The sequence below is a fragment of the Geotrypetes seraphini genome, chromosome 4, assembly GCF_902459505.1.
Source record: "Geotrypetes seraphini chromosome 4, aGeoSer1.1, whole genome shotgun sequence".
Lineage (NCBI taxonomy): Eukaryota > Metazoa > Chordata > Amphibia > Gymnophiona > Dermophiidae > Geotrypetes > Geotrypetes seraphini.
In genome coordinates this window covers 120,741,715-120,768,877 of record NC_047087.1, presented here as the reverse complement: position 1 = coordinate 120,768,877, position 27,163 = coordinate 120,741,715, and the positions used below count along the sequence as shown (strand labels likewise).

The following is a 27,163-nucleotide window of genomic DNA, read 5'->3' as shown; positions in this document are numbered from 1 at the left end:
AAGAGTTCAAGGAAGACCTTTAACGGGTATCAGACACATACCAACAAACACCATAGGTTTGTCGGAAAATTCCTCATTTACCCAACGGTGCCTCCACCTCCTGTTTTGTTTTGTTTTGTTTATCATTGATCTTTTTCCTTATTTGCATTGCTTTTCCTATTGAAATTCTTATAAATTATGCATAGCTAGTATGAAAAACTTTTACTTAGCTTTTTCATCCCCAAACGCCAACGCGTTTCGATAATCTTTATCAAGACGAAAACTGGGGAAATTTATGCAGGACAAATTTCCCCAGTTTTCGTCTTGATAAAGATTATCGAAACGCGTTGGCGTTTGGGGATGAAAAAGCTAAGTAAAAGTTTTTCATACTAGCTATGCATAATTTATAAGAATTTCAATAGGAAAAGCAATGCAAATAAGGAAAAAGATCAATGATAAACAAAACAAAACAAAACAGGAGGTGGAGGCACCGTTGGGTAAATGAGGAATTTTCCGACAAACCTATGGTGTTTGTTGGTATGTGTCTGATACCCGTTAAAGGTCTTCCTTGAACTCTTGATTTTTGCGACTCTGTGCACGTGTGATTTGGATATAGCCGATCAGCATTAAGTGATTTCAGTTGTTGACATTGCATCTAACTTGCCAGTGCTTGTGTCTCTTCTTATTTTCTTCATTCGGATCATTTTTCCATTCTGTAAAGGATGTGTTTTTTTTGGCTTTAATAGCTTCTTTCACTTTACCTTTTAACCACTCTGGCTCTCGTTTCCTCTTCTTTCCACCTTTGCTGATATGTGGAATATATCTGGTCTGGGCTTCCACGATGGTATTTTTAAATAACATCTATGCCTGGTTTACAGTCCTAACCTTTGCAACTGATCTTTTTAGCTTCTTTTTAACCATTTTCCTCATTTTATCATAGTTGCTTTTTCAAAAATTAAACGTCTCTACCGTAGATTTAGAGAGAGAAGATGGCAGAAAGGGTGGTAGTTTCAGAAAGTTACTTTTCTTGAAGTAACTTTTTCTTTTCATAAAGGGTATAGAAAAGAAAAAAAGATAAATTATCCATAGGTCCACTCACTGCTGTTACTTTAGCAGGAGTCAGTTTAGATTTTACTTTTGTTTTGCTCATTCTTCACTACCAATAGCACAATTTAGTGATAAAATACTATGGTCTGATCATTTTCTGATTTCTTTCACTCTGTCCTTGCCCATCCCTTCAATAACTGCTCCCATTCTTTCCCACAACTCAGGAACATCCAGAAATATGTCTAATATATGTCTCTTTTTGTCCTCAGCTTTAAATAGAATTGCTCCAACCTCCTCTCATCCCATGCCATTTAGGAATAAGAACAGATGGTTTCATTCTGGCTTATTTCTTTTAAAGATGCAACTTAGGAGGACAGAACACCTTTGACACAAACGAAGATCACTTTCAATTTTGCAGAACTACAGAACTTGTAGTAAGTTTCTTAATTCTAAGATTGCCTAGAGAGTGGTAGAAAACTGGAACGCTCTTCCGGAGGCTGTTATAGGGGGAAACACCCTCCAGGGATTCAAGACAAAGTTTGAAAAGTTCCTGCTGAACCAGAACGTATGCAGGCAAGGCTAGTCTCAGTTAGGGCACTGGTCTTTGACCTAAGGGCCGCCGCGGGAGCGGACTGCTGGGCACGATGGACCACTGGTCTGACCCAGCAGCGGCAGTTCTTATATTCTTATGTTCTTAAGTCTGCTAAAAAAGCTTTCTACTCTCTTGGTAATGGCTAATTCTTCAAATCCTTCAAAAAGACTTCTCTATACTCACATCTGAAACTGAATTACTATCTTTTAAATTCCATCCACCGTGTCCTTCATCAGATATACTAGCAAATGCCTTTTTGGCAAAAATAGATTCCCTTTGTAACACACTCATCTCTTCAAGTTCCAACTAGTGCTCAAAAATGTACAAACATGGTTATATACCATGAGTCATCTACCATCTTCTAATGTAACTTAGTGCCCTCGGGATGGGTCCCAAAGTGATGTTATTGCAATTTAAAATGTGTATTGCATTAGCATACCATATTACCTTCCTTAAAATCTAAGGCTTTGAATATCTGGTTAAAGTTAACTTGTTATCTTTAACTGGATTTCCTGTTGCTGAATATTAACCTCTAAATACACATTGATGCCCCCATTGAATGCCTCTTTTCTAAGCAGCTAAAGATACATAAGACATTGTGCCAGCCATGAAATATGAAAATGAATAAAGAATTATAAAAAAAATAAAGATACATGTACAGTATTATGAAAGTTTGTAGATACTTGTAATTAACTGAAAATCCATTGTTTGTGGATTAAGCCTGTCTGTTTAGATCTCTTTTTTCACCTGCATAGATCCCAACTAAGGACTGGATAATAGACAAAGCTCTCACACCAATAGGATACAACTTATATGCATGCTATTCAGCTGGAGCAGCACAGATAAATGGTGAGGGACTATGCCTGGCGCCTGCTCAGAGGAGCAGTCGCTAGGTATAGCTCCGCTTGCCTGCCTGCAGACACCACTCTCCCATCTGCCCAGCTGATGGCGGTTCCAGAGCCGTAATCAGTTGACAGCCAGCAGAGAGGAGGGTGGTAACTTGGGGTTTGCCCCTGCCTGCTCCAGTGCCCCAGCTGATCAGGGCTTCCCTTGACAGCAAAGTCATGATCAGCTAATCAGGGCTTCCCTTGAGCCAATCAGGGCCTTAGGCCCCTCCCAATGCATCCCAGGATGCACCGGGAAGGGAAGGCCACCAGTATGAAGAGTCTGCCGGCAGGAGGGAGTAGGCATCCCTCCTGCAGATCATCAGAATAAGGTGAGGGAGGGGGTCCCAGCATGAGGGGTTCTTAGACCTGTGGCAGGAGGGAGTGGGCATCCCTACTACTGATTTATTTTTTAAGTATGGGGGATTAGGAGAGATGTGGGGGGCTGGCATGGGGTGGCCTCCTAGCATCGCAACTTTTTTTTTTTTTTTAGTGGGCGCAGCTGTTGTGCTCATACAATACACACACAACTGCGCCCATTAAAAAAACGGCTGATTGCAGGTCTGTGCTGTCACATACCACCAAATTCTGTAATTGGCTCCGATATCGGCAGCCGCCAATTATGTGTCAATCACACATCGGTGCCAGTTTCAGAATTGTGCTTATGTGAAGGATAGGTACCATAAATAGACAAGGGTTTTATGGGCCTACAATTCCAGCGCCTGTCTTTGCGTAAATAGCACCTATGTAGGCGCTTTAGGCCACCTAACACCACTTCTGGCACTGGCCAAGCCTATTTTGGCTTTCGGCGGCCTAAAGCACCTACTTAGGCATTATTCTGGCTCCTTTTGTTTAGGTATCGGTAGGTGCTTCTACCTTGTCATTTTTTGCTGTTTTTAACGGCATTTTTCAATTAACATGCTCCAGTAAGACACCTTCCAGTGTCTAAATTTAGGTACCGGTTTTAGAATTTCCCCGATAGCCTTTACTTTCCTGATAGTGCCTGAGCCAATCAGTGGTCAGGCATTGACAGGAAAGTAAGGCTCCAATAGCTCAGACCCTGCTGTTAAAATTTGCTTGGCAAAGAGCTGCTTTTTTTTTTTGCTGTGCATTACACAGAGTACTCATAATACTAATGAACAATTTGTAATGCATTAGCATAGAATTCATGGTGGCTGCTACTGATGATCAGTAGCAGCCACGAAGAACCCTTTTGAGCATCAGCAGGAGAGTTTCCTTGCAAGTAAGACTGGTAAAAATCCAGTTTTACTTGCAAGGAAACCATTTGTGCATCGGGGCCTAAATGTGAAAATTTATCTATTTAGATAGATATTTAGATATCTTTAACATTGCTGGAAGGTTTAGTAATCTAATCTTTGGTTTATATACTGGGTCATCTCCCAGTGGAGCTCGACTCGGTTCACATATAATTAAGAGTAGAGTACATAGCAGAAAACATAAGAGAAGGAAGAACTAATTAAAAACTAAAGTACATAAGAAAAATAGCTATAATATTATCATTTCGTTGAGGCTGTAGTTAAACCATTTAAAAATTGCGAGAACAACAGTGGAGTCAGGAAGTTCATTCCAGATCTCTACAAGCTGTTTATTCTATGCTTTAAATAATTTCTTTGTGGGGACTGTTCTTAACAGAGGGAACTTGAAATGGAGAAAGCAGCAGAAGATATTGAGGATCCTAAAGCATACAGGTACTATGAAAATATTTAAAAGCATAATTTGGAAGGAGAATTGCACCATTGTACTATGCCAAGGAAGCCTAATGCACAATAAATTTTCAACAACATATTTATTGTTAGAATAATAAGCAATAATTGAAAACAAAATATCTTTTAATAAGTTAAGCAACAGGATTATATAAAACAAAATGCTTGTGGCATTGGTGTGTTTAAATATATTGCTGAGAAAAAGCTTATTAAACCCCATGATACTCTTGTTTAATTGAGTATCCAGTATGCAATAAAAGGATGCATATTAAACAATTCAGTGGCTCTTGAAACAAAATATTGTACAAACAAGGACTTAGGGCTAGATTCACTAAACTTATCGATCCTGTAACAACGATTTCAAAACCAGTTTTACTGGTTTTGCAATCGTTCCCCAATCCCAGCCCGATTCACTAAACAGCTTCCTGATCAATCTAGTATCCGAAATGAGGGGAAATGGCATGCAAAAGTAGGAAGCGATTGATTCACTGCAGATTGATTCATGCAGAGGACCAGTCGCTTACTATCCTTGCTGACTCTCCTGCCCAGAAATATCAGTATCAAGGTTACAACCTCATATAAAACAACCATTAAAATTAAAAATAAAACTGGAAAATAACTTTACATATGCGTAAGAATTCATACTGTTTTATATTCTGTAAAATGCTCATTGCGAGCCCATGGTTTTAACCCATGGTTTTTACCCGCAGGTTTAAAGTGTGTTCTGTTCGATAAATGTCCATTGTCTGGCTACACAAAAAAATAATTCACTGCATCGGTCACAAATCATTTCTTTTAAAAAAATGTCCAAGTAGGGCCAGCAAAGTAAACTGCAGCCAACCCTCCCCCTTTCTTTAGAGCTTGCTTGTCGTGTGTATATGACGTCACGGGGTCACATTGTTTGCTTCGCACTTCACTGCCCATGAAGCCGCACAGCCTCATGGGATTCGTATGCTGTATATATGACTGCGCGTGATCCCAGCGTTGTTAACCGTGTCTGATAGCAATGTAAACTTTCCTTATTCCCCTTGCGAAGCTGCTTTGTGGGTGGCGCATTTGACGCCCGCCAATGATGTGCGCCAATAAACTCCGCCCACAAACTACGTAGTAAAGGGTGAAGAGCTAGCGCATGCGTAAATTGCATCAATTATCAAAAAGGATACTCTGCGCATGCGTTTCGATCGCTCTTATACTGATCCGTGGGATTGCTATAGGGCATGCGTCCGATCAGATCATTTGCATGCAAAAAAGATAGTGAATCAATTGCTGTTTTAAAATCGGCCAGGAATCAGCCAACAGCAATTGAATCGCTATCTTTAGTGAATCTGGGCCTTAGGGCTAGATTCACTAAGCAAACCGATCGTGTACCGATCAGTTTGTGAGCCCTTTATGACCAGATTTCCCTCCTGCACTATTCACTAATACCTGTAGTGATCTGATCCCGATCTTCCCATGCAAATTAGTAAAAACCCATGCAAAATAGCCAAGCGATTGATTCACTAACAATTGCTTAGCTATTTTGAATCGGGTTTTACTACTGACAAACCCGACTGCTGCAGACCTGTCGGTAACTGTGTTACCAACAGGTCTGCAGGTTTTTTGACAGGCCTGCCTGTCTTTTTTATTTATTTTTTTCCATAGTACAGATATTTTGCATGTGTTACACACGCAAAATATCTGCCCCATAAAATAAAATAAACAAAAGACAGGCAGGCCTGTCCAAAAAATGTGCAGCCCCCCAACACGACTTCACCTCCAGATGCTGCCCCCTACCCCACCCCACCCAAATCAGGCACAATCCAACCCCCCCTCCCCGACACTGCATGGCTCACCCCCAACACGGCAAGGCCCAACACCCTGTCTGTCAAAAGTTGGGAGCAGGAGGAATACTCAGTCCCTCCTGCTCCTTAGCCTCCCACGAAGTCTTCGGGGAGCAGGAGGAATCGCAAAGTCCTCCTGCTCCTGCCCCTCCTCATGACGCACTGCTAATGTGGGCCTTAGGCTCCTCCCTGTGCATCACATGGCTATTGTTTTGACCAATCAAGGACTTCCTTAGGCTCAGCCCTAAGGAAGTCCCTGATTGGCTCAGGCACCCCAGGCCCCTCCCAAGCTAGGAGCCTGAGCCAATCAGGGCCTTAGGCTCCTCCCTGTGCATCACGCAAAATATATGCCCGATTAAAAAAAATTTGAAAAATCCGGCAGCAGAAGCCATGACAGCAGTGACAGGAGGCTGTTTCTCCTGTCACTACTGTCAGGGCTTGAGCGATCAGTGCAGTTGGCTGGGGGCGTGCTAACAATCGTCTCCATTTGCATGCAGGCCTTAGTGAGTTTGTCGGCCTGCATGCAAACGGAAACCGATCACACACGGATTGGAGTGTTAGTGAATCTAGCCCTTAGTTCAGAATTAGAATGTTTGAAATAGTGAGTGAACCCCTAGTTTACTTAGCACACCTAGATGGCTAAATTGAATCAAGAGCTTAAATAGATAAACCACTCTGCAAGAGAAAATCTACACAACTAAGGGCTAGATTCACCTTTGCGACCCGATTTTCCTCTGACCCGATTCACTAACCTCAGTGCTGATCCGATTCTGATCCATGAATGCAAATGAGGGAAAACGGCATACAAAGTAGGCAGGTACGTGATTCAGTAAACAAAAATCTTGAACACCAACTGGACTGACCGATCAACAAGAAGCGATTGCTGGGGACCAGTCACTCACTTCTTTTGCGATTGTCCTGCCAGCCCTGCAGCCCTGAAATAAACCCGCTCTTTGTCTCTGCTCTCTGCCTCCCCGACTCTCTTTCTGCCTCCCCCGGCTCTTCTACTCTCTGCCGCAACCTGCTCTCTACCTCCCAGACTGCTTCTGCCCCGGCCTTCCCCTGCAGTGCGAGCCCGTGGTTTTAACCCATGGGTTTAAAGCGGGTTAAAACCACGGGTGCGCCATAAAAATTAAAAGTAAAATGATCTGTGCACAGGCAAGTAGGAGAGAAGAAGCAGTTGGTGAGAGAAGTAGAGGGAGAGAGAAGCAAAAGGAGGGAAAAGCGCAGAAGAGGGGAATCGGCGAGTTAGCTCCGCCCACCCCCTGACATCGACCACCGAATCTCCCCCTTAAAATGTGAGGGGCCAACGGAGTGGAGTTAATCGGAACTTGGGCATGCAAGTAGGAGAGAAGAAGCAGTTGGTGAGAGAAGTAAAGAGAGAGAGAAGCAAAAGGAGAGAAAAGCGCAGGAGAGGGGAAAAAGAGGCAGGAGACAACAAGGGGAATCAGAGAGAGTTAGCTCCACCCACCCCCCAACATCAACCACTGAAGCTCTCCCTTAAAAGGGAAGGGGCCAACGGCGTTCAGCCGTTCGACGCACATCGAAGGCGAGTGTTAAAGGCGCTCGTCTTAGCGAGAGCGCCTTTGCGAAGGGCCTTGAGAATGGAAGAGCCACCACTAAAGGAAAGCAGAAGGAGATCACAGCAGACGCAGAGAACACAAAACCAGGCAGACACAGCAGGCACTGAGGACACACAACCAGGCAGACCCAGAGGACACAGCAGGCACTGAGGACACAGCCAGGCAGACATAGAGGACACAGCAAGTGCAGAGGACACACAAGCAGGCAGACACAGAGGACAGCCACAGCAGACACAGAAGACATCCACAGCAGACCGGCAAGTGAGCAGCAATGGAAGCAGCAGACAGAAGCAGGATGTTGAGCTACCCTGTTTTCTGCACCGTCTGCCATATATATGACTACCTCCCCTCTGGGAGGCAGTCTTACGTATGCGCTCGATGTGGAGAACTGGAGAGCCTGAAGAAACAAGTCAGACTCCTGGAGGGCAGAATACTGGAACTGGAGGCACTTCAAGCAGTGGAGGAGGAAGACAGAGATGCAGAGATGTAGAGAACTTCAAGCAGTGGAGGAGTAAGACAGAGATGCAGAGAACATCAAGACAGAGAACACCATCGAGGAAGAAGTCCGAGAGCTGGAGAGGTTCATAGAGGAGGCATACAGGGAGGCCGTGGAAAATCACCATCAACAGTGGAACTGCTGAGATATACCTACAGAGAGTGTGGACCACCTGACAGACAACCACTAGGAAGAAATGGGTGACACAGCAGCGAGATCTGGAAAAAGCGGAGAGAGCCCACAAGAAGATGAGTCCGGTGCAAGCCAATGCCAGGATGAGAGAAAATGGATGGGAACTGAGAATCATCCTTTGGTAGGTTTAACAAATAAATAAGAGTATTTATATTTGTATATTTTTGATTAAATATGAATGGAATGGGTGGGTGGGAAGGGAATAAACTTATGTATCTGAATATACTAAGAAAATTCAAGTGATGTTTTTAATCTTAAATGTTTTATTAATTGTACACTTGATGTAAGTTTTAAAAATGAATAAAGAATTATAAAAAAAAAAAAATAAATAAAATAAAATTATTTTACCTACCGGCGATCCTCCACAGACTGCTGTACTTAGCTTTAAAGGTGAGACTGGGAAGCTAGGGTGGAAGCCCGATGCTAGAGAGAAGGGGGAAACATGCAGGCCTTCGGAAAATCGGGCATCGCTGGCGCTGTACCATGTAGGGAAGTCAGCTGGCAGGCGCCTCTCTACCTCCTCAGTGTGCCGTGGCACACTTGGAATCTCAGGAGGCACACTAGTGTGCCTCAGCACACAGTTTGAGATACACTGCTCTAACTCTTTCTTTTCTCAACTCCAAGGCATCTTTTCTTAATCTGGCCTATCAGGGAATCCTCTTGTTTAGACAACAGTATTTTATTTCCATTTTCTATCTCATAACAACATTTTCAACTCACAGGCTATTATAAAGGGGAACAAAATAACTGAAAAAAGCAGCATTTTATGATATGGAGCTAAGTTTTTTGAGAGGGTGGTAAGGCAGGGCCTTTCTTTTTTTCCAATTCTTTATTATTTTCAATAGTTACAATAAGTGTCACAGTAAATACAAACAATTTATATCCATATCTCACACTTAATAATCTTATAATATCCATTTCAGAATTATATCCCCCTCCCCCCTAAATAATCACAATAACCATACATAAAATATCTATAATCACCCCATATCAGTTATTCAAAATTCCATACCCCCCATCTCCCCCCACCTGGATGTGCCTTTCAACCTTAGGTTGGTCAGGTATCACTCTGAGGCTTCCAACAAGTGCCAGAAGAGTATAGTAAAATACTGTATCACCACTCAGCAAAAAGCATGAGTAAGAGCAAGGAGAGCCTATTAAAAAGTTTCCCTTCCTGTCTGTAAAAAAAGGCAGGATCCATGACCAAAAGGTTTCACAATAGGTAGAGTCCTTCTTCTGTAGTCCTTGAGGATGTCTTCTGGGCAAGGACACAGAAGTATTCAGTAATCATTAGAACACTCTAGGGCAAGTATAGGCAACCTAAGGCCTGCGGACTGGAGGTGACCTGACAAATTTTATGCAGCCTACAAGCACATCTCCCCTCTTTCTTCCAAGAGGGCTCCGCTTGTCCTGCTCTTTCTGACGTGTTCTGTGTGCCTTGGCATCACATGCATGAAGGCCCTTCTTATCCCGTCCCCCTCTGATGTGGGACAAGCAGTGCCTTCTCACATAGTAACATAGTAAATGATAGAAGATAAAGACCCAAATGGTTCATCCAGTCTGCCCAACCATACATGCTCCATAAATTATTTTAATGTGTTTCTAAGGCACACAGAATGTCAGAGGGGTTAGGACATATAGGGGCAATAGTTAGACTGTGACAGATAGGGAAAAGATACCTGTTAGAAAAAACTGAGCACTGCCCTGAACTTTTCCAAAATAGGATGGTATATCAAATGCCAATAAAAATAAACATATTTCAGGACCAACTTGGGAAACACTGCTCTAGGACAATACTCTTTTTAGAAATTATTTACTATCTTACACTTATCTTGGTGGGGGAGAGTCCAAACGGTTAAAATGATGATTTTGCCTGTAGTTTGTTATCAAATGGGTATGATACCAGTATTTTTTCAAGGGTCTTTCTATAAAAAATTGAATTCGATTATTATAAAATTTATTTGGCTTGGCAAAACTCCTAGAATTGCTATAGCATCTTTGCAAAGGCCAATTAAGGAGGGCGGGGTAAATTTTCCAAATTTTTATAGGTGCCATCAGGCCTATATTTTACATCAAGGTATGTATTGGGTCCTCCCGGATCTCATTGAATATACTCCTGATTGGTTATATTTGGAATGGCGACTCATGTTTCCTTTATATCTTTCTCATGTTCTCAGTATCAAGATGCCCAGATTATACAAAGAAAATAGAATTTTAATGGATACTTAGAAAACATTAAGATTTGTTAGTAATTTAACAGCAATTTCTATTGATAACTCAACTAATCAATCCATATGGCTAAACTCCAAAATTCAAATTGGCGGTTTCAAGGTCGTCTGGAAACATTGGATAATTGCAGGAATTAGAACTTTAAAAGATGTAATTTCTAATGGTAAACTGCTGGATTTTACACAATTGCAACATAAATTTGGGCTTCACAAATCACAATATTTTCGTTGGTTGCAATTGAAACGGGTCATTCAGGCAGGGTTCCCTGAATGGAAAAATTTGAATACTCAATCTAGTATAGAATTTTTATGTTTTCAGGCGGACTTTCTGGGATATCAGGCCGCACAGTGGTATAAAACTATTAGTGATTTGGTTAAAAAAAAGCCTAAAAATACTCTTAGGGATATTTGGAGCATTGAGATTAAGCTTAATATTTCAGCATCTCAATGGCCACAAATTTGGTCTTGGAGAATGAGATGTATAATGTCAGCGTCTATGAAACAAACTTGGTTTTTCTTGTTACATAGAGCTTTTTGGACCCCAGTTAGATTGCAAAAGTTAAATAGTTCTTTGTCTAATAGATGCTGGCATTGTAATCTGGATGTAGGGACTTTGGATCATCTTTTGTTCTATTGTCCCCATATCTTAGCCTTTTGGAACTCAATATGGGATCAAGTAAATTGTTTATTGGAAAACCATGTAGTGTTATCTTATGATACTGTGCTTTTTGGTATGTCTATGAGAAAAAAGAGTCAGATATCAATATGTAATAACAAACTTTTATTGATTTTGACTGGAGTTGCCATCCAACATATTACTAATAACTGGAAAGATCATAGTAGGCTCAATTTTAAGTTTTGGTGGAATTCAGTATGTCACATATATAGAATGGAAAGATCAATAGCGGTACAGAATGGAAATTATAAAAATTTTATTAAAATTTGAGAGCCATTAACGTCCTTTTGTCATGATTGATGCCATTTTTCTAATAATTTTCTATTAATTATGTAAGATTTAGGATTGGGTAGGGGGTGGGCCTCTATTATATGAAAATATAATAAGTAGAGGGATTCGAGGGTGGGAGGGGGAGGGTTAAATTTTTAATTATAAGATATAATGATAAGATGCACAAGTGCTTAGATTTATTTTATTTATTATAAATTTTTGTACACTTGATGAAAATTTTAAAATGAATAAAGAATTAAAAAAAAAAAAAAGAAAATGGATGGGAACGAAGGACAGGGACCTATGGCTGGAGAGATGGACATACACCAGGGACACGGACCTGCAGCTGGAAATTCAAGAGAAGATAGAGGGGACAGCAATTGTCGTGGAGGACTCCATCATCAGACAAGTCGACAGCCAGGAAGACTGGATAGGCTGGTGACCTGTCTACCGGGAGACAAGGTAGAAGACATAGTGAGGCGCATTGACAGGATCATCGACAGTGTGGAAGAAGAAGATACGGCAGTGATGACCCATGTAGGGATGAACAATGTGAGCAATAGGAACTACAACAGGGAAGTACTGAAGGACCAGTTCCGGATGCTAGGAAGGAAGCTGAAGACTAGAACACAGAGGATAGCATTCTTGGAGATCTTGCCGGTACCCAGGGCCGATGAGAAGAGGCAGATGGAGCTGCAAGCAGCCAATGCGTGGATGCGGCACTAATCTAATCTAATCCTTAGGTTTGTATACCGCATCATCTCCACGTTCGTAGAGCTCGACGCGGTTTACAGTAGGAGAAATAGGAAGGAACTACAACAGAGTTAGAGGTAGAAGTGTGAAGAAAATGTAGAGGACTTGGGATGCCAAGATATAAGAGTTTCCTTGATTCCTAAGTTGGAGGGAGACTTACATTTTTTGAGAAAAGCCAGGTTTTCAGATGTTTGCGGAAAACTTGGAGAGAGCTCAAGTTCCGAAGAGGGGAGGTAAGGTTGTTCCAGAGCTCAGTGATTTTGAAGTGGAGGGAGGTCCCTAGCTTTCCTGTGTGGGAAATGCCTTTTAGCGAGGGGAAGGATAGTTTTAATTTGTGGGAAGATCTGGTGGTATTAGGGTTAGAGGAATTCCAAGAAAGAGGGATAAAGGGAGGGAGGATACCATAAAGGATTTTGAAAGTTAAACAGGCGCATTTATAGTGGACCCTGGCGATTATCAGAAGCCAGTGGAGCTTGGCCAGGAGCGGGGAGACATGGTCAAATTTACTTTTAGCGAAGATGAGCTTGGCCGTGGCATTCTGAATCCGTTGGAGTCTGTGGAGGTTTTTCACTGGTGTGAGGAAGAAGGATTCCACTTCATGCGCAACTGGACGACGTTCTGGGGGAAGAGCAAGATGGAACGAGGCTACTTGCAAGCAACATCAAGAGAGAAGTTGAGAAGTTTTTAAACTAGGAAGAAGGGGAAAGCCGACAGTTGACCGAGAGAGAGTCGATGGTTCGGGAACTGGTATACCCAGAGGATACTGTACAGGAAGACAGAGGGGAAGACTCACCAGATCACAGGCAAAACAGATCGAAAGAGACACAAGAGGGAAGGAAATGCAAGAAAGGAACAAATCACAAACTCAAGTGTATGAACACAAATGCAAGGAGCCTTAGGAATAAGATGGGTGAATTAGAAGCTATAGCACAAAAAGATAATGTTGACATCATCGGCATCACAGAAACATGGTGGACTGAGGAAAACGTCTGGGACACTGTGCTGCCTGGATACAAACGTCAAAGAGGGAATTGAATCTACTGGAGAGAACACGCTACAACAGACGGATAAGTTAGAGTCTCTATGGGTCAAAATTCTAGGAACAAATGGACTGGAAATGAAGATCGGCATCTACTACCGACCCCAAGGGCAGTCCGAAGAAATTGATGGAGACATGACAGACGAAATTAAACGCAACTGCAAGGGAGGCAACGCAGTTATCATGGATGACTTCAACTATTCGAGGATAGACTGGAACCTAAGCACCTCCGGCTGCGCTAGGGAGACCAAGTTCCTGGATGCTGTAGGTGATTGCTTCCTGGAACAACTTGTCAAGGAAAATACAAGAGGAAATGCAATTCTGGACTTAATTCTAAATGAACTGCAAGGACTGGCACAAGGTGTAGAAGTAGAAGGGACGCTGGGAAGCAGCAATCACAATATGATACGCTTCGACCTGGATGCAGGGGCGAAACATCGGTCCAGAACGACGGCCACGGCACTGAACTTCTGAAAAGGGAATTACAAAGGGATGAGACTCATGGGGAAGAAGATTAAGAAGAGGATAGGCACTGTAAAAACGCTAGAGGAAGCTTGGTCCCTTTTTAAGAACACAGTCACCGAGGCGCAAAATATATATATACCACGTATCAACAAGGGATCGAGGAGGAAAAAAATAAAGAACCGATGTGGCTCACTGTAGAGATGAAGGAAGCGATCAGATACAAGAAAGCTTTGTTTAAGGAATGGAAAAGGTCAAAAACTGACAAAAGCTCAAATAAGCACAAACAACATCAACGCAGATGCCATAAGGCAGTAAAAGAGGCCAAAAGAGACTACGAGGAAAAAATAGTTAAGGAGGCGAAAAACTTCAAACCGTTCTTTCGATATATTAAGGGGACATGACCCGCGAAGGAAGCGGTGGGGCCATGGATGACCATGAAATAAAGGGAGAGCTAAAGGAGGACAAAGCAATCGCCGACAAACTGAACACAACTGAATAGCAAACCGGAACCCATCAGGCTATATACTAGAAATGAAGACGGGAAACTGACAGGGTTGACGGTCAGTCTAGAAGAGGTATGCAGGCAGATTGATAGGCTTAAGAGTGATAAATACCTGGGACCGGATGGCATCCATCCGAGGGTCATCAAGGAAATGAAAGGGACTATTGCTGAACTGTCAGTCAAATCGGGAAAGATTCCGGAAGACTGGAAGGTGGCAAATGTTACGCCGATCTTCAAAAAAGGTTCAAGGGGAGATCCGGAAAACTACAGACCAGTGAGTCTGACTGCAGTACCGGGAAAGATGGTAGAGGCGCTGATAAAGGACCGCATCATTGATCACCTTGACGGACATGGCCTGATGAGGACCAGCCAGCATGGTTTCAGCAAAGGCAGATCTTGTTTGACGAACTTGCTACACTTCTTCAAGGGAGTAATCAGGCAGATAGACAAGGTTAACCCGGTCAACATTGTATATCTGGATTTTCAGAAGGCATTCAACAAGGTTCCACATGAACGACTACTTCGGAAAATTGTAAGCCATGGAATCAAGGGTGAAATACTCACATGGATTAAATACTGGCTGGATGATAGGGAACAGAGAGTGGGGGTAAATGGACAATACACGGACTGGAAGAGCATCACCAGTGGGGTGCCGCAGGGCTCGGTGCTTGGACCTGTGTTCTTCAACATCTTTATAAATGATCTGGACATCGGTACGACGAGTGAGGTGATTAAATTTGCGGACGATACAAAATTATTCAGAGTAGTGAAGAAACAAGCGGATTGCGAATATCTGCAACATGACATAATCAAGCTAAGGAAATGGGCATCAACATGGCAAATGAGGTTCAACATAGATAAGTATAAAGTGATGCATGTCGGTAACAAAAATCTCTTGCACGAATACAGGATGTCCGGGGCGGTACTTGGCGAGACCTCCCATGAAAGAGACTTGGGAGTTCTGATTGACAAGTCGATTAAGCCATCCACGCAATGTGTGGCGGCGGCGAAAAGGGTGAACAGAATGCTGGGAATGATAAAGAAGGAGATTACGAACAGATCGGAGAAGGTTATCAATCTGCTGTACTGAGCCAAGGTGCACCCTCACCTGGAGTTCTGTGTCCAGCACTGGTCGCTGTACATGAAGAAGGACACGGTACTACTCGAAAGGGTCCAGAGAAGAGCTACTTAAATGGCATTTTTATTCTTCAAGAAGTGCATTCCAATGTTAAACTTTTTTCACTAACCCCCCTCTTCTACGAAACTGAACTAGCAGTTTCTAGCGCAGAGGGATACTGAATGGTTCGCGCTGCTTCCGACGCTCATAGAGTTCCTATGAGTGTTGTGAGCAGCGCGGGCCATATAGCATGACTCTCTGCGCTAAAAACTGCTAGCACAATTTAATAGAAGAGGGGGTAAGTCTGCACCTGTGTTTTTAATGTTCAGCTATGAGGTAATCTGTTTTGTCTGAAGTTGAATCTGTGTAAAACCAGGCTACTTTGGTTTGGTCCTTTAAATTCAGCTTATCCAAATAGCATTATTTTAGACTCTGGCAAATCTCTCTCAATGGATAATTCTTCTAGAGTTCTTGGGAGTAATTTTGGATTTTTTGTTTACTTTTCAACTGCAAGTTAATAATCTGGTTAAAAAATGTTTTCTTAATTTATGCTGTTTGGATTGGTTTATTTGTTTGATATGCCACTTTACCATACTAGTTCAAACCATAATTATATTGCAATTTGACTATTGCAACTCTGTTTACAGGGGAATAGCAGTTGGAACCCTCAAGTGTTTGATTTTTAGTAAGACCAGATTTGATCATGTTTCTCTTCTTTTGCAGAAACTTCATTGCTGCCACTTTCGGCTTGGATTGATATTTAAATGCCTGTCTTGTTTTTAAAATATGTTTCGGTATGACCCAAGAAACAATCTCTTCCTTGGTCTTTTTCTTCTCTGGAAATATGACTCATAGATCAAATTGTAGTAACACGCTGATGTTTCCATCTTTTAAAGTGCTCACCTTAAGACATTTCTCGAACATTCTTTTTCTAAGATTGCTGCTTTTCTCTGGATAATTTACCTATTTATATCCAAAACATCAGTTCTTATTTGTTCCATAAACATTTGCAGACTTTACTCCTCCAGAATTCATAATTCATATGATGTTTTATTTTTACTTTTTTAGATCAGTTTTGGTGTTCTTGTTATTGTCACTGTGTAAACCTGTCAATACATCATGCTCCATCCTTAGCAGTATTCAAATCCAAGCTAAAAGCCCACTTTTCAAATTCTATTTTCAACTCTTAACTCCCACTCACTGCTGTCAGATACCTATACCCATTGTATCATTTCCTCTACCATAATCTCCCCAACCCTGAAATGTCCTGTCTAAATTAGATTGTAAGCTCTTCTGAGCAGTGGCTGTCTATTGTATGTTAAAATATATAGCGTTGCATACGCCTTTCAGCACTATAGAAATAATAAATAGCAGTAGTAGTAGTAAACCACATTGAACCCTAATTTTAGGGAAGTTGTGATAAATAAGAATGAGGATTAGATTAGAAAAGTTGCTGGGGTACTATATCTTGCACAAGGATCCATTGGTGAGTTCTGTGGTACTTGAAGAACATCTGCTACAGGTAAATAATTTCATTTATATGTACCAAAAATATATACGGCCTCTTTTACAAAGCCACGCTAGCGGCTTTGCTGCGCTAATGGCCCCGAAGCCCATAGAGATTTAAAGGGCTTCGGGTCCATTGCCGTGCGGCTTTGTAAAAGAGGCAGATAGGGAGAGCAAAAGTACTAAGTTATTCTTTCTAAAAAAAGTCTTTTCCACTGTGTTGCTGTTCCCTGATGGCTCTGTACGAGGGGCTGCTGAAACATTCTCAACCCAACCGAGAATGATATGGAGCCATGAAACATACAAGTTATTCCACACTTTTCTTGATTTTTCATTTCAATGATATGAAATGAAACAAAAAGTGTCAAAAAAAAGTGTAATTGTAAGTTTCATGGCACCATGTCATTCTTTTCTTGGTTGGGCTGAGAACTTTTCAGCATCCCCTTGTATTAATTGAGAGCTGTGGGCTTCCTTGAGTCATGTCTTCAATTCTTAAGGGAAAATATCTTTCATTTATGAATAGATAGAACCAGTGTCCCTTTTCTGGTATCTATAATAAGCTCTGTTCTTCGATGTGTAAGTGTAGTCAGTCATTGACTTTCAGATAACATAACTGACTCCTTTTTTTTTTGATTGACCCTTTCCAGCATTGAGAATGCCAAGCTAAAAAGAGAACATGATCAGATGGTGAAGGAAGCTGAAGATAGAAAAGCCAAAAAGAGACAGGAGCTTGACATACTAAGAACAGAGTTCCGACAGCTATTAATGAAAAACAGGGAGTTGCCAACCCACATGCAGCTGCAGAGAGCGGTATGATTGCCTGGGAGAGTCAGTGAAGCATGTTTCTGATTAAAGCATACTACTGCAAGCAGTTTTGAAGAAATCATAATTGAATTCAATAACTGTTAATTACAGCAAATGACCCAGAGTATTTTTTGCCTTTTCCTGCATGAATCTTCCATGTATCCACATCAGAACATGCAGAGGGCAATTTTCAAAGTGATTTTGATGGGCAAAAAATGTTTCAGTTGTGTAAAATAGCTATCTGAAAATTATCCATTCTGGCCCTGATTCTGTATAGGACACCCGGGAGAGGTGTTCTATACAGAATCGGGCCTACACTAACCCTGATTCTGTAACCGGCGTCCATGTTACAGACGCCGGTTAGAGAATCGGGTTAGAGTAGAGGCGACCGCTACACTTATCGCGGCAAGGGATAAGTATAGCGATCGCCTGTCCGATCGCCAGCAGTAAGTATATGTGGCCGCTATACTTATCACGGCAAGGGATCTCCCTGCAGCAATAAGTATAGCAGCTGCGGCCGCCTGTCCGATCACCGGCAGGAGGGTGCCGAACCCCCCTGCCGGAATACCCCCCCAAACTCCCAATCGCCGGCAGAAGGGTACCTACTTTTCAAATTCTATTTTCAACTCTTAACTCCCACTCACTGCTGTCAGATACCTATACCCATTGTATCATTTCCTCTACCATAATCTCCCCAACCCTGAAATGTCCTGTCTAAATTAGATTGTAAGCTCTTCTGAGCAGTGGCTGTCTATTGTATGTTAAAATATATAGCGTTGCATACGCCTTTCAGCACTATAGAAATAATAAATAGCAGTAGTAGTAGTAAACCACATTGAACCCTAATTTTAGGGAAGTTGTGATAAATAAGAATGAGGATTAGATTAGAAAAGTTGCTGGGGTACTATATCTTGCACAACCCATCCTGCCGGAAAGCTGCTCCCACCCCCCTAAACTGTAGATCACCGGCAGGAGAGTGCTGAACCCCTCCTGTCGAAGCCCACCCCCCCCAAACTTCCAATCGCCGGCAGGAGGGTGCCCAATCCCTCCTGCCAGAAAGCCGCCCCTGCCCCCCAAAACTGTAGATCGCCGGCAGGAAGGTGCCCAACCCCTCCTGCCGGAAAGCCGGACCCCCTCCGGACCCCCCATGCTAACGACCTCCCCCCCTGATGACTCCCCTAACCTCCCCCCCAACTAACCTACACCCCCAACTAACCTATAAATGTTGGCCGGCTGGACGGGTCTTGCTGCCGTCTAGCCCAGTGTTCTTCAACTTTTTTACACCCGTGGACCGGCAGAAAAAAAAGAATTATTTTGTGGACCGGCAAACTACTAGGACTAAAATTTAAAAACCCCGTTTCCGCCCCATCTCCGCGAGTCGGTCCCCACAAATCATCTGATCTCATCCACACAAGCCTCAGTTATAATTTTATATTGAATGTATTTTATTAAAGTATAAAAAGAAACAATATTCTGTACAATTGTCATTTTATAAATACAAATAATTCAGAGCAGGATCAACAAAACCCCTGTCTCCCCTCCCCTTCACATATATCCCCTCTACTATCAAGAAAACTGAACAAGCCAAATTATTACAGAATGCTACACAGAAATATCATGCTAACAGAATACTGTAGTCACACATGACAGGAATAGTTTTAGGGGAGTGCAACTAGGGCAACTGCCCCCTGGTCAGAGAGCACCCTAAGCCAGCTGGAAGCTAAAGAAGCACTGCCTGGGCTTTGCAGTCCCCAGTTATGTCTAACACCAGCTCTAGCAGGATATATATTTCAAATCTGATATATTCTAATCACAAAATAGAAATAAAATTATTTTTTTCTACCTTTTGTCGTCTCTGGTTTCTGCTTTCAATCTTCTTTTCACTCTCTTCCTTCCAGCATCTGCCCTCTCTGTCTCTTCAATCCAGCATCTGCCCCTTCCATCCACTGTCTGTCCTCTCCCCCTTCCATATGGTATCTGTCTTCTTTCTATGCCCCTCTCCCCTTTTTACATGATTCATTCCAGCTTCACTGCTCTCTTCATTTTTATCTCTCCTACACCAGATCTATCATCGTTGTCCCTCTCTGCTTATTTTTCTGCTGACCCCTTCCTATCATCAATCTCTCTACTTGCTCATGCCTGTGTCTCCCTTTCCCCTCCTCTAATCTCTCTGCCAGCTGTTTCCTTCCTTTTTTCATTCTCCCTTCCCTCCTCCTCCTGTCCAGCAGTAATTCTCTTCCCTCCCCTCCCAGCAGCATCTCTCCTTCTCCCTCTCCAGTAGCAGCTGTCCCTTTTTTTCCTTGCCCAGCAGCTTCCCAGATTCCTATCCCTCCTCCCCTCCCAGAAGCATCTTTCCTTCTCCCTCTCCAGTAGCAGCGGTCCCTTTTTTTCCTTGCCCAGCAGCTTCCCACATTCCTTTCCCTCCTCCCCTCCCAGAAGCATCTCTCCTTCTCCCTCTCCAGTAGCAGCTGTCCCTTTTTTTCCTTGCCCAGCAGCTTCCCAGATTCCTTTCCCTCCTCCCCTCCCAGAAGCATCTCTCCTTCTCCCTCTCCAGTAGCAGCTGTCCCTTTTTTTCCTTGCCCAGCAGCTTCCCAGATTCATTTCCCTCCTCCCCTCCCAGCAGCATCTCTTCTTCTCCCTTTCCAGTAGCAGCTGTCCCTTTTTTATCCTGCCCAGCAGCTTCCCAGACTCTGATAGTGGTTTTCTCCCCTCCCAGCAGCTCTTCTTACTTCCCAGCACAGAGATTCATGAAGGCAGCCTCGGGTCCTTTGTTGGGTCGCGCCGCCTCTGAGGAAAGAGGAAGTTGCATCATCAAAGGCAGCCACGACTCAGCAAAAGCCCCGAGGCTGCCTTCGATAATCGCGCTGGGAAGTAAAGGAGAACTGCAGAGAGGGGAGAAAGCCACTGTCGGAGGCTCCCCAAGATCTCTCGAGCCCAGCGCACACTTCACATGTTGATCTTGCCGGCCCTGCGCAGACCGACAGGAAGTTGAAGTAACTCAATCTTGCCGGCCCTGTGCGGACCGGCAAAAATTTCCTGTGGACCGGCACCGGTCCGCGGACCGGCGGTTGAAGAACTGTGGTCTAGCCAATAGGCCCGCCTCGTCGAAATGTTATGGTCCCGCCCCCCTCCCGGCCCATCCCCGCTAAGTCTTAGGTCTGATTGGCCCAGGCTCTAGAAGCCTGGACCAATCTTGCCTTAGGCATAGCGGGTCTGCCCATCCCCACTAATCCTAAGGCCTGATTGGCCCATGACCAGGATAATTGCACACATGCGTACTTATAGCTTTCTAGGGTTGTAAAATGAAAATGAAAAAAAATAATGATGCAAAATATTTTCATAAAATCCAAAATCTTATTTTTTATTAGATATCAATATTAGATCATAAGAGTACACAATTAATTTTATTAGCAAATCAATTGAGTATCTTTTGCATCAGAGAATTATTACAGAAGCCAAACGCTGGCCTTTCTCCTAACAATTCCAAAGTTTTTTACCAGTTACATGTCCATATATAACTTTTGGTTTAGTGACATCATCAAGTCTGACGACCAATAACATTTCTATGGGTGGTCTTAAAGTTTAGACAAAGAAACATTCCTCCATGTTTAAAAGTTATACAAAGTTTTCAGAAAATTACTTTTGATTTCTGAATTAACATTATAACATTCAAGAGAATCTATAATTATTAACATGGTGCTGAGAAATTCTCAGCCCTTCCATGCTGACAAGCTCTGAGCCTTAAAGGAAAAAAACTCCTAAGCTGACAGATTCAAATTGCATGGCCTTACACAGAAAGCTTACTCTGGAGAAAAAGGGGGGTAAATCCCCCTCTCCTCTTCCTGAAGCGTGGGCTTCCAGTGCCCCCCTTCTTCTTATTCTTGAGACTGACTCTAATCACTTCCAGATGTTGTGCTCAGGATTTTTCCTTAGTGTTTCTTCTTATAAACCATTTATATCACCACATATCACATTCATGGGCCCCAAACATTCATAATTTCATTCATATCTTGGCCATTCATACTTCATACATTTTATATCTCAGTTTGGAATATGGAGTCTAATATGCTTTTCCTAACTGGCCTAAGCACATCTGTTATCAATTAGAACCACGAGGCTAAAGGCAGGAAGCTGAACAAAGAACAGAAACTATTCACTGGCACAAGATGGTACACACAAAGAACCTAAACTGGACTCCATGTCTCATGTAATCATGATTTCCACCATGATTTAGCTCAACAGCAAAGTACACAAGAAAACACCATTCTTTTCCTTATATTAATCTTTAGTGTGTTTTTTCTTCTGGCCTTAGCTACATTATATTTAAATTTTTATTCACCTGTTTTTCCGTACGCTTCTATTTGGGCGCGGTCCTTAACTAACACAGATGTTTGTCTAACTAGAATTACCCAGAATCATACGAAAAACTGGCGCTACAAAAATACTGCACTATCATGCTTCTGACATCCATTTCAATATCGTCCCATAAACAGCACGCTGGCCACGAGCCACGAGCCACGACTCACCCAGGTGCCTACGAGCCTGGGCCAATCACACCTTAGGGTTAGTGGGGATGGGCGGACCCACTATGCCTAAGGCCTGATTGGTCCAGGCTTCTAGAGCCTGGGCCAATTAGACCTAAGACTTAGCGGGGATGGGCCGGGAGGGGGGCGGGCCCATCTCATTTCGACGAGGCAGGCCTATTGGCTAGACGGCAGCAAGACCCGTCCAGCTGGCCAACATTAAAAGGTTAGCTGGGGGTGGAGGTTAGTTGGGGGGGAGGTTAGGGGAGTCATTGTGGGGGGGAGGTCGTTAGCATGAGAGGTCCGGAGGGGGTCCGGCTTTCCGGCAGGAGGGGTTGGGTACCCGCCTGCCGGCGATTGGGAGTTTGGGGGGGGTTCCGGCAGGAGGGGTTCGGCACCCTCCTGCCGGTGATCTACAGTTTCGGGGGGTGGGGGCGGCTTTCCGGCAGGAGGGGTTGGGCACCCTCCTGCCGGCGATTGGGAGTTTGGGGGGGTTCTGGCAGGAGGGGTTCGGCACCCTCCTGCCGGTGATCTACAGTTTAGGGGGGTTGGGGCGGCTTTCCGGCAGGAGGGGTTAGGTACCCTTCTGCCGGCGATTGGGAGTTTGGGGGGGTATTCTGGCAGGGGGGTTCAGCACCCTCTTGCCGGTGATCGGACAGGGAGATCCCTTGCCGCGATAAGTATAGCGGCTGCATCTACTTGCATTTTGCTGGCCTACATTTTAAGTGTCTCTTCCTCTATTAGGGAGATGCTTAGGGCCGCCTAGGTTCACCTAAGGCCCTTAGGCGAGCTTAGGCGTCTTGCGGGCCTCCCTAGGCTCCCGGAGGCGCCTTCAATATAGGCAGCCTGCCTGGGGAGCATTTTTTAAAAAAACGTGCATCCCAATTGGCTGATTAGACAGCTGTAGGACGCCTACAGCTGCCTAAAATCGGGATGGCACTTTGCAGAATCAAGGCCTCTGTGTATAGAAAATAAAGTAGCAAACATGGAGCAGATCAGCAGGTACAGAGGTGGATAGTTTATTAAAACAAACACCCGAGGTGGTCATGTTTCACTCAAAAGGGCTGTGTCAGGGGTAAACTAAAGTACAAACATTGAAATAAATTAAAATCATATAAATAAATAATAATGCATAACAAAAGTAACAGAATACACAAATAAAATGAGTGGAAAAACAATATAAATCATATAAAAATATACATCAAAGAGGGAATTGAATCTACTGGAGAGAACTCGCCACAACAGACAGATAAGTTAGAGTCTCTATGGGTTGAAATTCCAGGAACAAATGGACTGGAAATGAAGATCGGCATCTACTACCGACCCCCAGGGTAGTCCGAAGAAATTGATGGAGAAACGATGGATGATATTAAACGCAACTGCAAGGGAGGCAATGCAGTTATCATGGGTGACTTCAACTATCTGGGGATAGACTGGAACCTAGGCACCTCCGGCTGCGCTAAGGAGACCAAGTTCCTGGATGCTGTAGGTGATTGTTTTATGGAACAACTTGTCAAGGAAATTACAAGAGGAAATGCAATTCTGGACTTAATTCTAAATGAACTGCGAGGACCGGCACAAGGTGTAGAAGTAGAAGGGATGCTGGGAAACAGCAATGACAACATGATCCGCTCCAACCTGGATGATCGATTCAGAATGACGGCCACGGCACTGAACTTCTGAAAAGGGAATTATGATTAAGAAGAAGATAGAACTAGAGCAAGCTTGGTCCCTTTTTAAGGACACAGTCACCGAGGCAAAATCTATATATACCGCGTATCAACAAGGGATAGAAGAGGAAAAAGAACAAGGAACCGGCGTGGCTCACTGTAGAGGTGAAGGAAGCGATCAGAGACAAGAAAAAATTGTTTAAGGAATGGAAAAGTCAAGAACAGATGAAAACTGGAATAAGCACAAACAACATCAATGCAGGTGCCATAAGGCGGTAAAAGGGGCCAAAAGAGACTATGAGGAAAAAATAGCCAAGGAGGCGAAAAACTTCAAGCCGTTCTTTTGATATATTAAGGGGAAACAACCCGCGAAGGAAGCGGTGGGACCGCTGGATGACCATGGAATAAAGGGAGTGCTAAAGGAGGACAAAGCCATCGCCAACAAACTGAACACATTTTTTGCATCTGTATTTACTGAAGAGGATATACACAGCAGGCTATATGCTGGAAACAGAGATGGGAAACTGACAGGGTTGACGGTCAGTCTAGAAGAAGTAAGCAGGCAGATCGATAGGCTTAAGAGTGATAAATCCCAAGACCAGATGACATCCATCTGAGGGTCTTCAAGGAACTGAAAGGGACTATAGCTGTACTGCTTCAACTAATCGCCAATCTGTCGATCATAAGCACATAAGCACATAAGCATGGCCTCTGCCAAGTCAGACCATAGGTCCATCATGCCCAGCAGTCCGCTCCCACGGCGGCCCCCCAGGTCAATGACCTGTAGTGATCTATTACTCAAGAGCATTTTGTCTTGTATAGTAACCCTCTAATTGTACCCCTGGATTCCCTTACCCCTCAGGAATTCGTCCAATCCCTTTTTGAAACCCAAAACCGTACTCTGCTCAACCACCCCCTCTGGAAGCGCATTCCAGGTGTCCACCACCCTCTGGGTAAAGAAGAACTTCCTAGCATTTGTTCTAAAACTATCTCCCTTCAATTTTTTTGAGTGTGCTCTAGTTCTTGTTGCCCCCGCCAGTCTGAAAAATCTGTCTCTCTCTACCTTCACTATACCCTTCATGATCTTATAAGTTTCTATCATATCCCCTCTAAGTCTCCTCTTTTCTAGGGAAAAGAGCCCCAACTTCTCCAGCCTCTCAGCATACGAGAGGTTTTCCATGCCCTTTATCATTTTTGTCGCTCTTCTCTGGACCCTCTCGCGTATCGCCATATCTTTCTTTAGGTACGGCAACCAGTACTGGACGCAGTACTCCAGATGCGGTCGCACCATTGCCCTGTACAGCGGGAGGATAACTTCCTTGGTTCTGGTAGTGATACCTTTTTTGATAATGCCCAACATTCTGTTTGCCTTTTTTGAGGCCGCTGCGCATTGTGCTGCCGGTTTCATTGTTTTATCCACCAAAACCCCCAAGTCCTTTTCTAGGTTGCCTTTTCCCAATGTCATCCCCCCCATCATGTAGTTGTACATCAGGTTCCCTTTCCCTATGTGCATAACTTTACATTTCTCCACATTAAAACTCATCTGCCATTTATCTGCCCACTCACTCAGTTTGTCCAGATCCCTTTGGAGTTTTTTACATTCCTCTACAGATCTAACCTTACCGGAGAGTTTTGTGTCATCCGCAAATTTTATAACTTCACACTTTGTCCCTGTTTCCAAGTCATTAATAAATATATTGAATAGCAGCGGTCCCAGCACTGACCCTTGTGGGACGCCACTTGTGACCCCTTTCCAGTCAGAATAGTGTCCCTTTACTCCTACCCTCTGTTTCCTGTTTGCCAACCAGTTTTTGATCCATCTGTGTATGTCCCCTTCCACCCCGTGGTTCCACAGTTTCCTTAGAAGGCGCTCATGAGGTACCTTGTCGAAGGCTTTCTGGAAGTCTAGGTATACTATATCTATGGGGTCACCTTTGTCCAAATGTCCGCTTATCCCCTCGAAGAAGTGCAGTAGGTTTGTTTGGCAGGATCTTCCAGTACAGAAACCATGCTGGCTTGTTCTCATCAGCTTGTTTTTTTCTATGTGCTCACTGATACTGTTCTTGATCAATGATTCGGCCATCTTCCCCGGAACTGAGGTCAAGCTGACCGGTCTATAATTCCCCGGGTCGCCTCTGGTTCCTTTCTTGAAGATAGGTGTAACATTTGCTATCCTCCAGTCTTCCGGTATTACCCCTGTTTTCAGGGATAGGTTACAAATCTGTTGCAGTAACTCCGCTATTTCGTTTCTAAGTTCTCTTAATATTCTTGGGTGAATTCCGTCCGGGCCTGGCGATTTGTCAGTTTTTAGCCTATCTATCTGTTTGAGTACGTCTTCGAGGCTTACCTCCATGCACGATAATTTTTCCTCTTGGTCCCCCTTGAAGAATTTTTCCGGTTCCGGAACATTGGATGTGTCCTCTTTTGTGAAGACCGACGAGAAGAACGTGTTTAGTCTGTCCGCCACTTCCTTTTCCTCCTTTACCACTCCTTTCATATCCCCCTCATCCAGGGGTCCCACTTCCTCCCTCGCCGGCTGTTTCCCTTTCACATATCGAAAGAAAGGTTTAAAGTTCCGTGCCTCCTTTGCAAGTTTCTCTTCATATTCTCTCTTTGCTGTTCTGACTACGCGGTGGCATTCTTTTTGGTGCTTCCTGTGCTTTTTCCAATTTTCCTCAGTTTTATCCTTTTTCCATGTCCTGAAGGATTTTTTCTTATCTCCTACCACCTTCTTAACTTCTCTTGTTAACCATACTGGGTCCTTTGCTTGATTCTTTCTGCCCCCTTTTCTAAATCGGGAAAGATTCTGGAAGACTGGAAGGTGGCAAATGTTACGCCGATCTTCAAAAAAAGGTTCAAGGGGAGATACGGGAAACTACAGACCGGTGAGTCTGACCTCAGTACTGGGAAAGATGGTAGAGACGCTGATAAAGGATCGCATCATTGATCACCTTGACGGACATGGTCTAATGAGGACCAGCCAGCATGGTTTCAGCAAAGGCATATCTTGTTTGACGAACTTGCTGCACTTCTTCGAGGGAGTAAACAGGCAGATAAACAAGGTTGACCAGTTGATATTGTATATCTGGATTTTCAGAAGGCGTTCGACAAGGTTCCACATGAACAACTACTTTGGAAAATTGCGAGCCATGGAATTGAGGGTGAAATACTCACATAGATTAAAAACTGGCTGGAGCATAGGAAACAGAGAGTGGGGGTAAATGGACAATAGTCAGACTGGAAGAGCGTCACCAGCAGGGTGGTGCAGGGCTTAGTGCTTGGACCTGTGTTCT

At 43.5% G+C, this 27,163-nt stretch overlaps 1 protein-coding gene across 2 annotated transcripts in view; it reads left to right on the top strand.

The window, feature by feature from the left end:
• CFAP44 (cilia and flagella associated protein 44) overlaps positions 1–27,163 on the top strand; it is a 553,092-nt gene that overhangs the window by 290,036 nt on the left and 235,893 nt on the right. For both annotated transcript variants that reach the window (XM_033943382.1, XM_033943381.1), the window contains 2 exons: positions 4,156–4,211; positions 17,521–17,683. In XM_033943382.1, the coding sequence (XP_033799273.1) occupies positions 4,156–4,211; positions 17,521–17,683 (219 nt within the window). The remainder of the gene's footprint in view (positions 1–4,155; positions 4,212–17,520; positions 17,684–27,163) is intronic.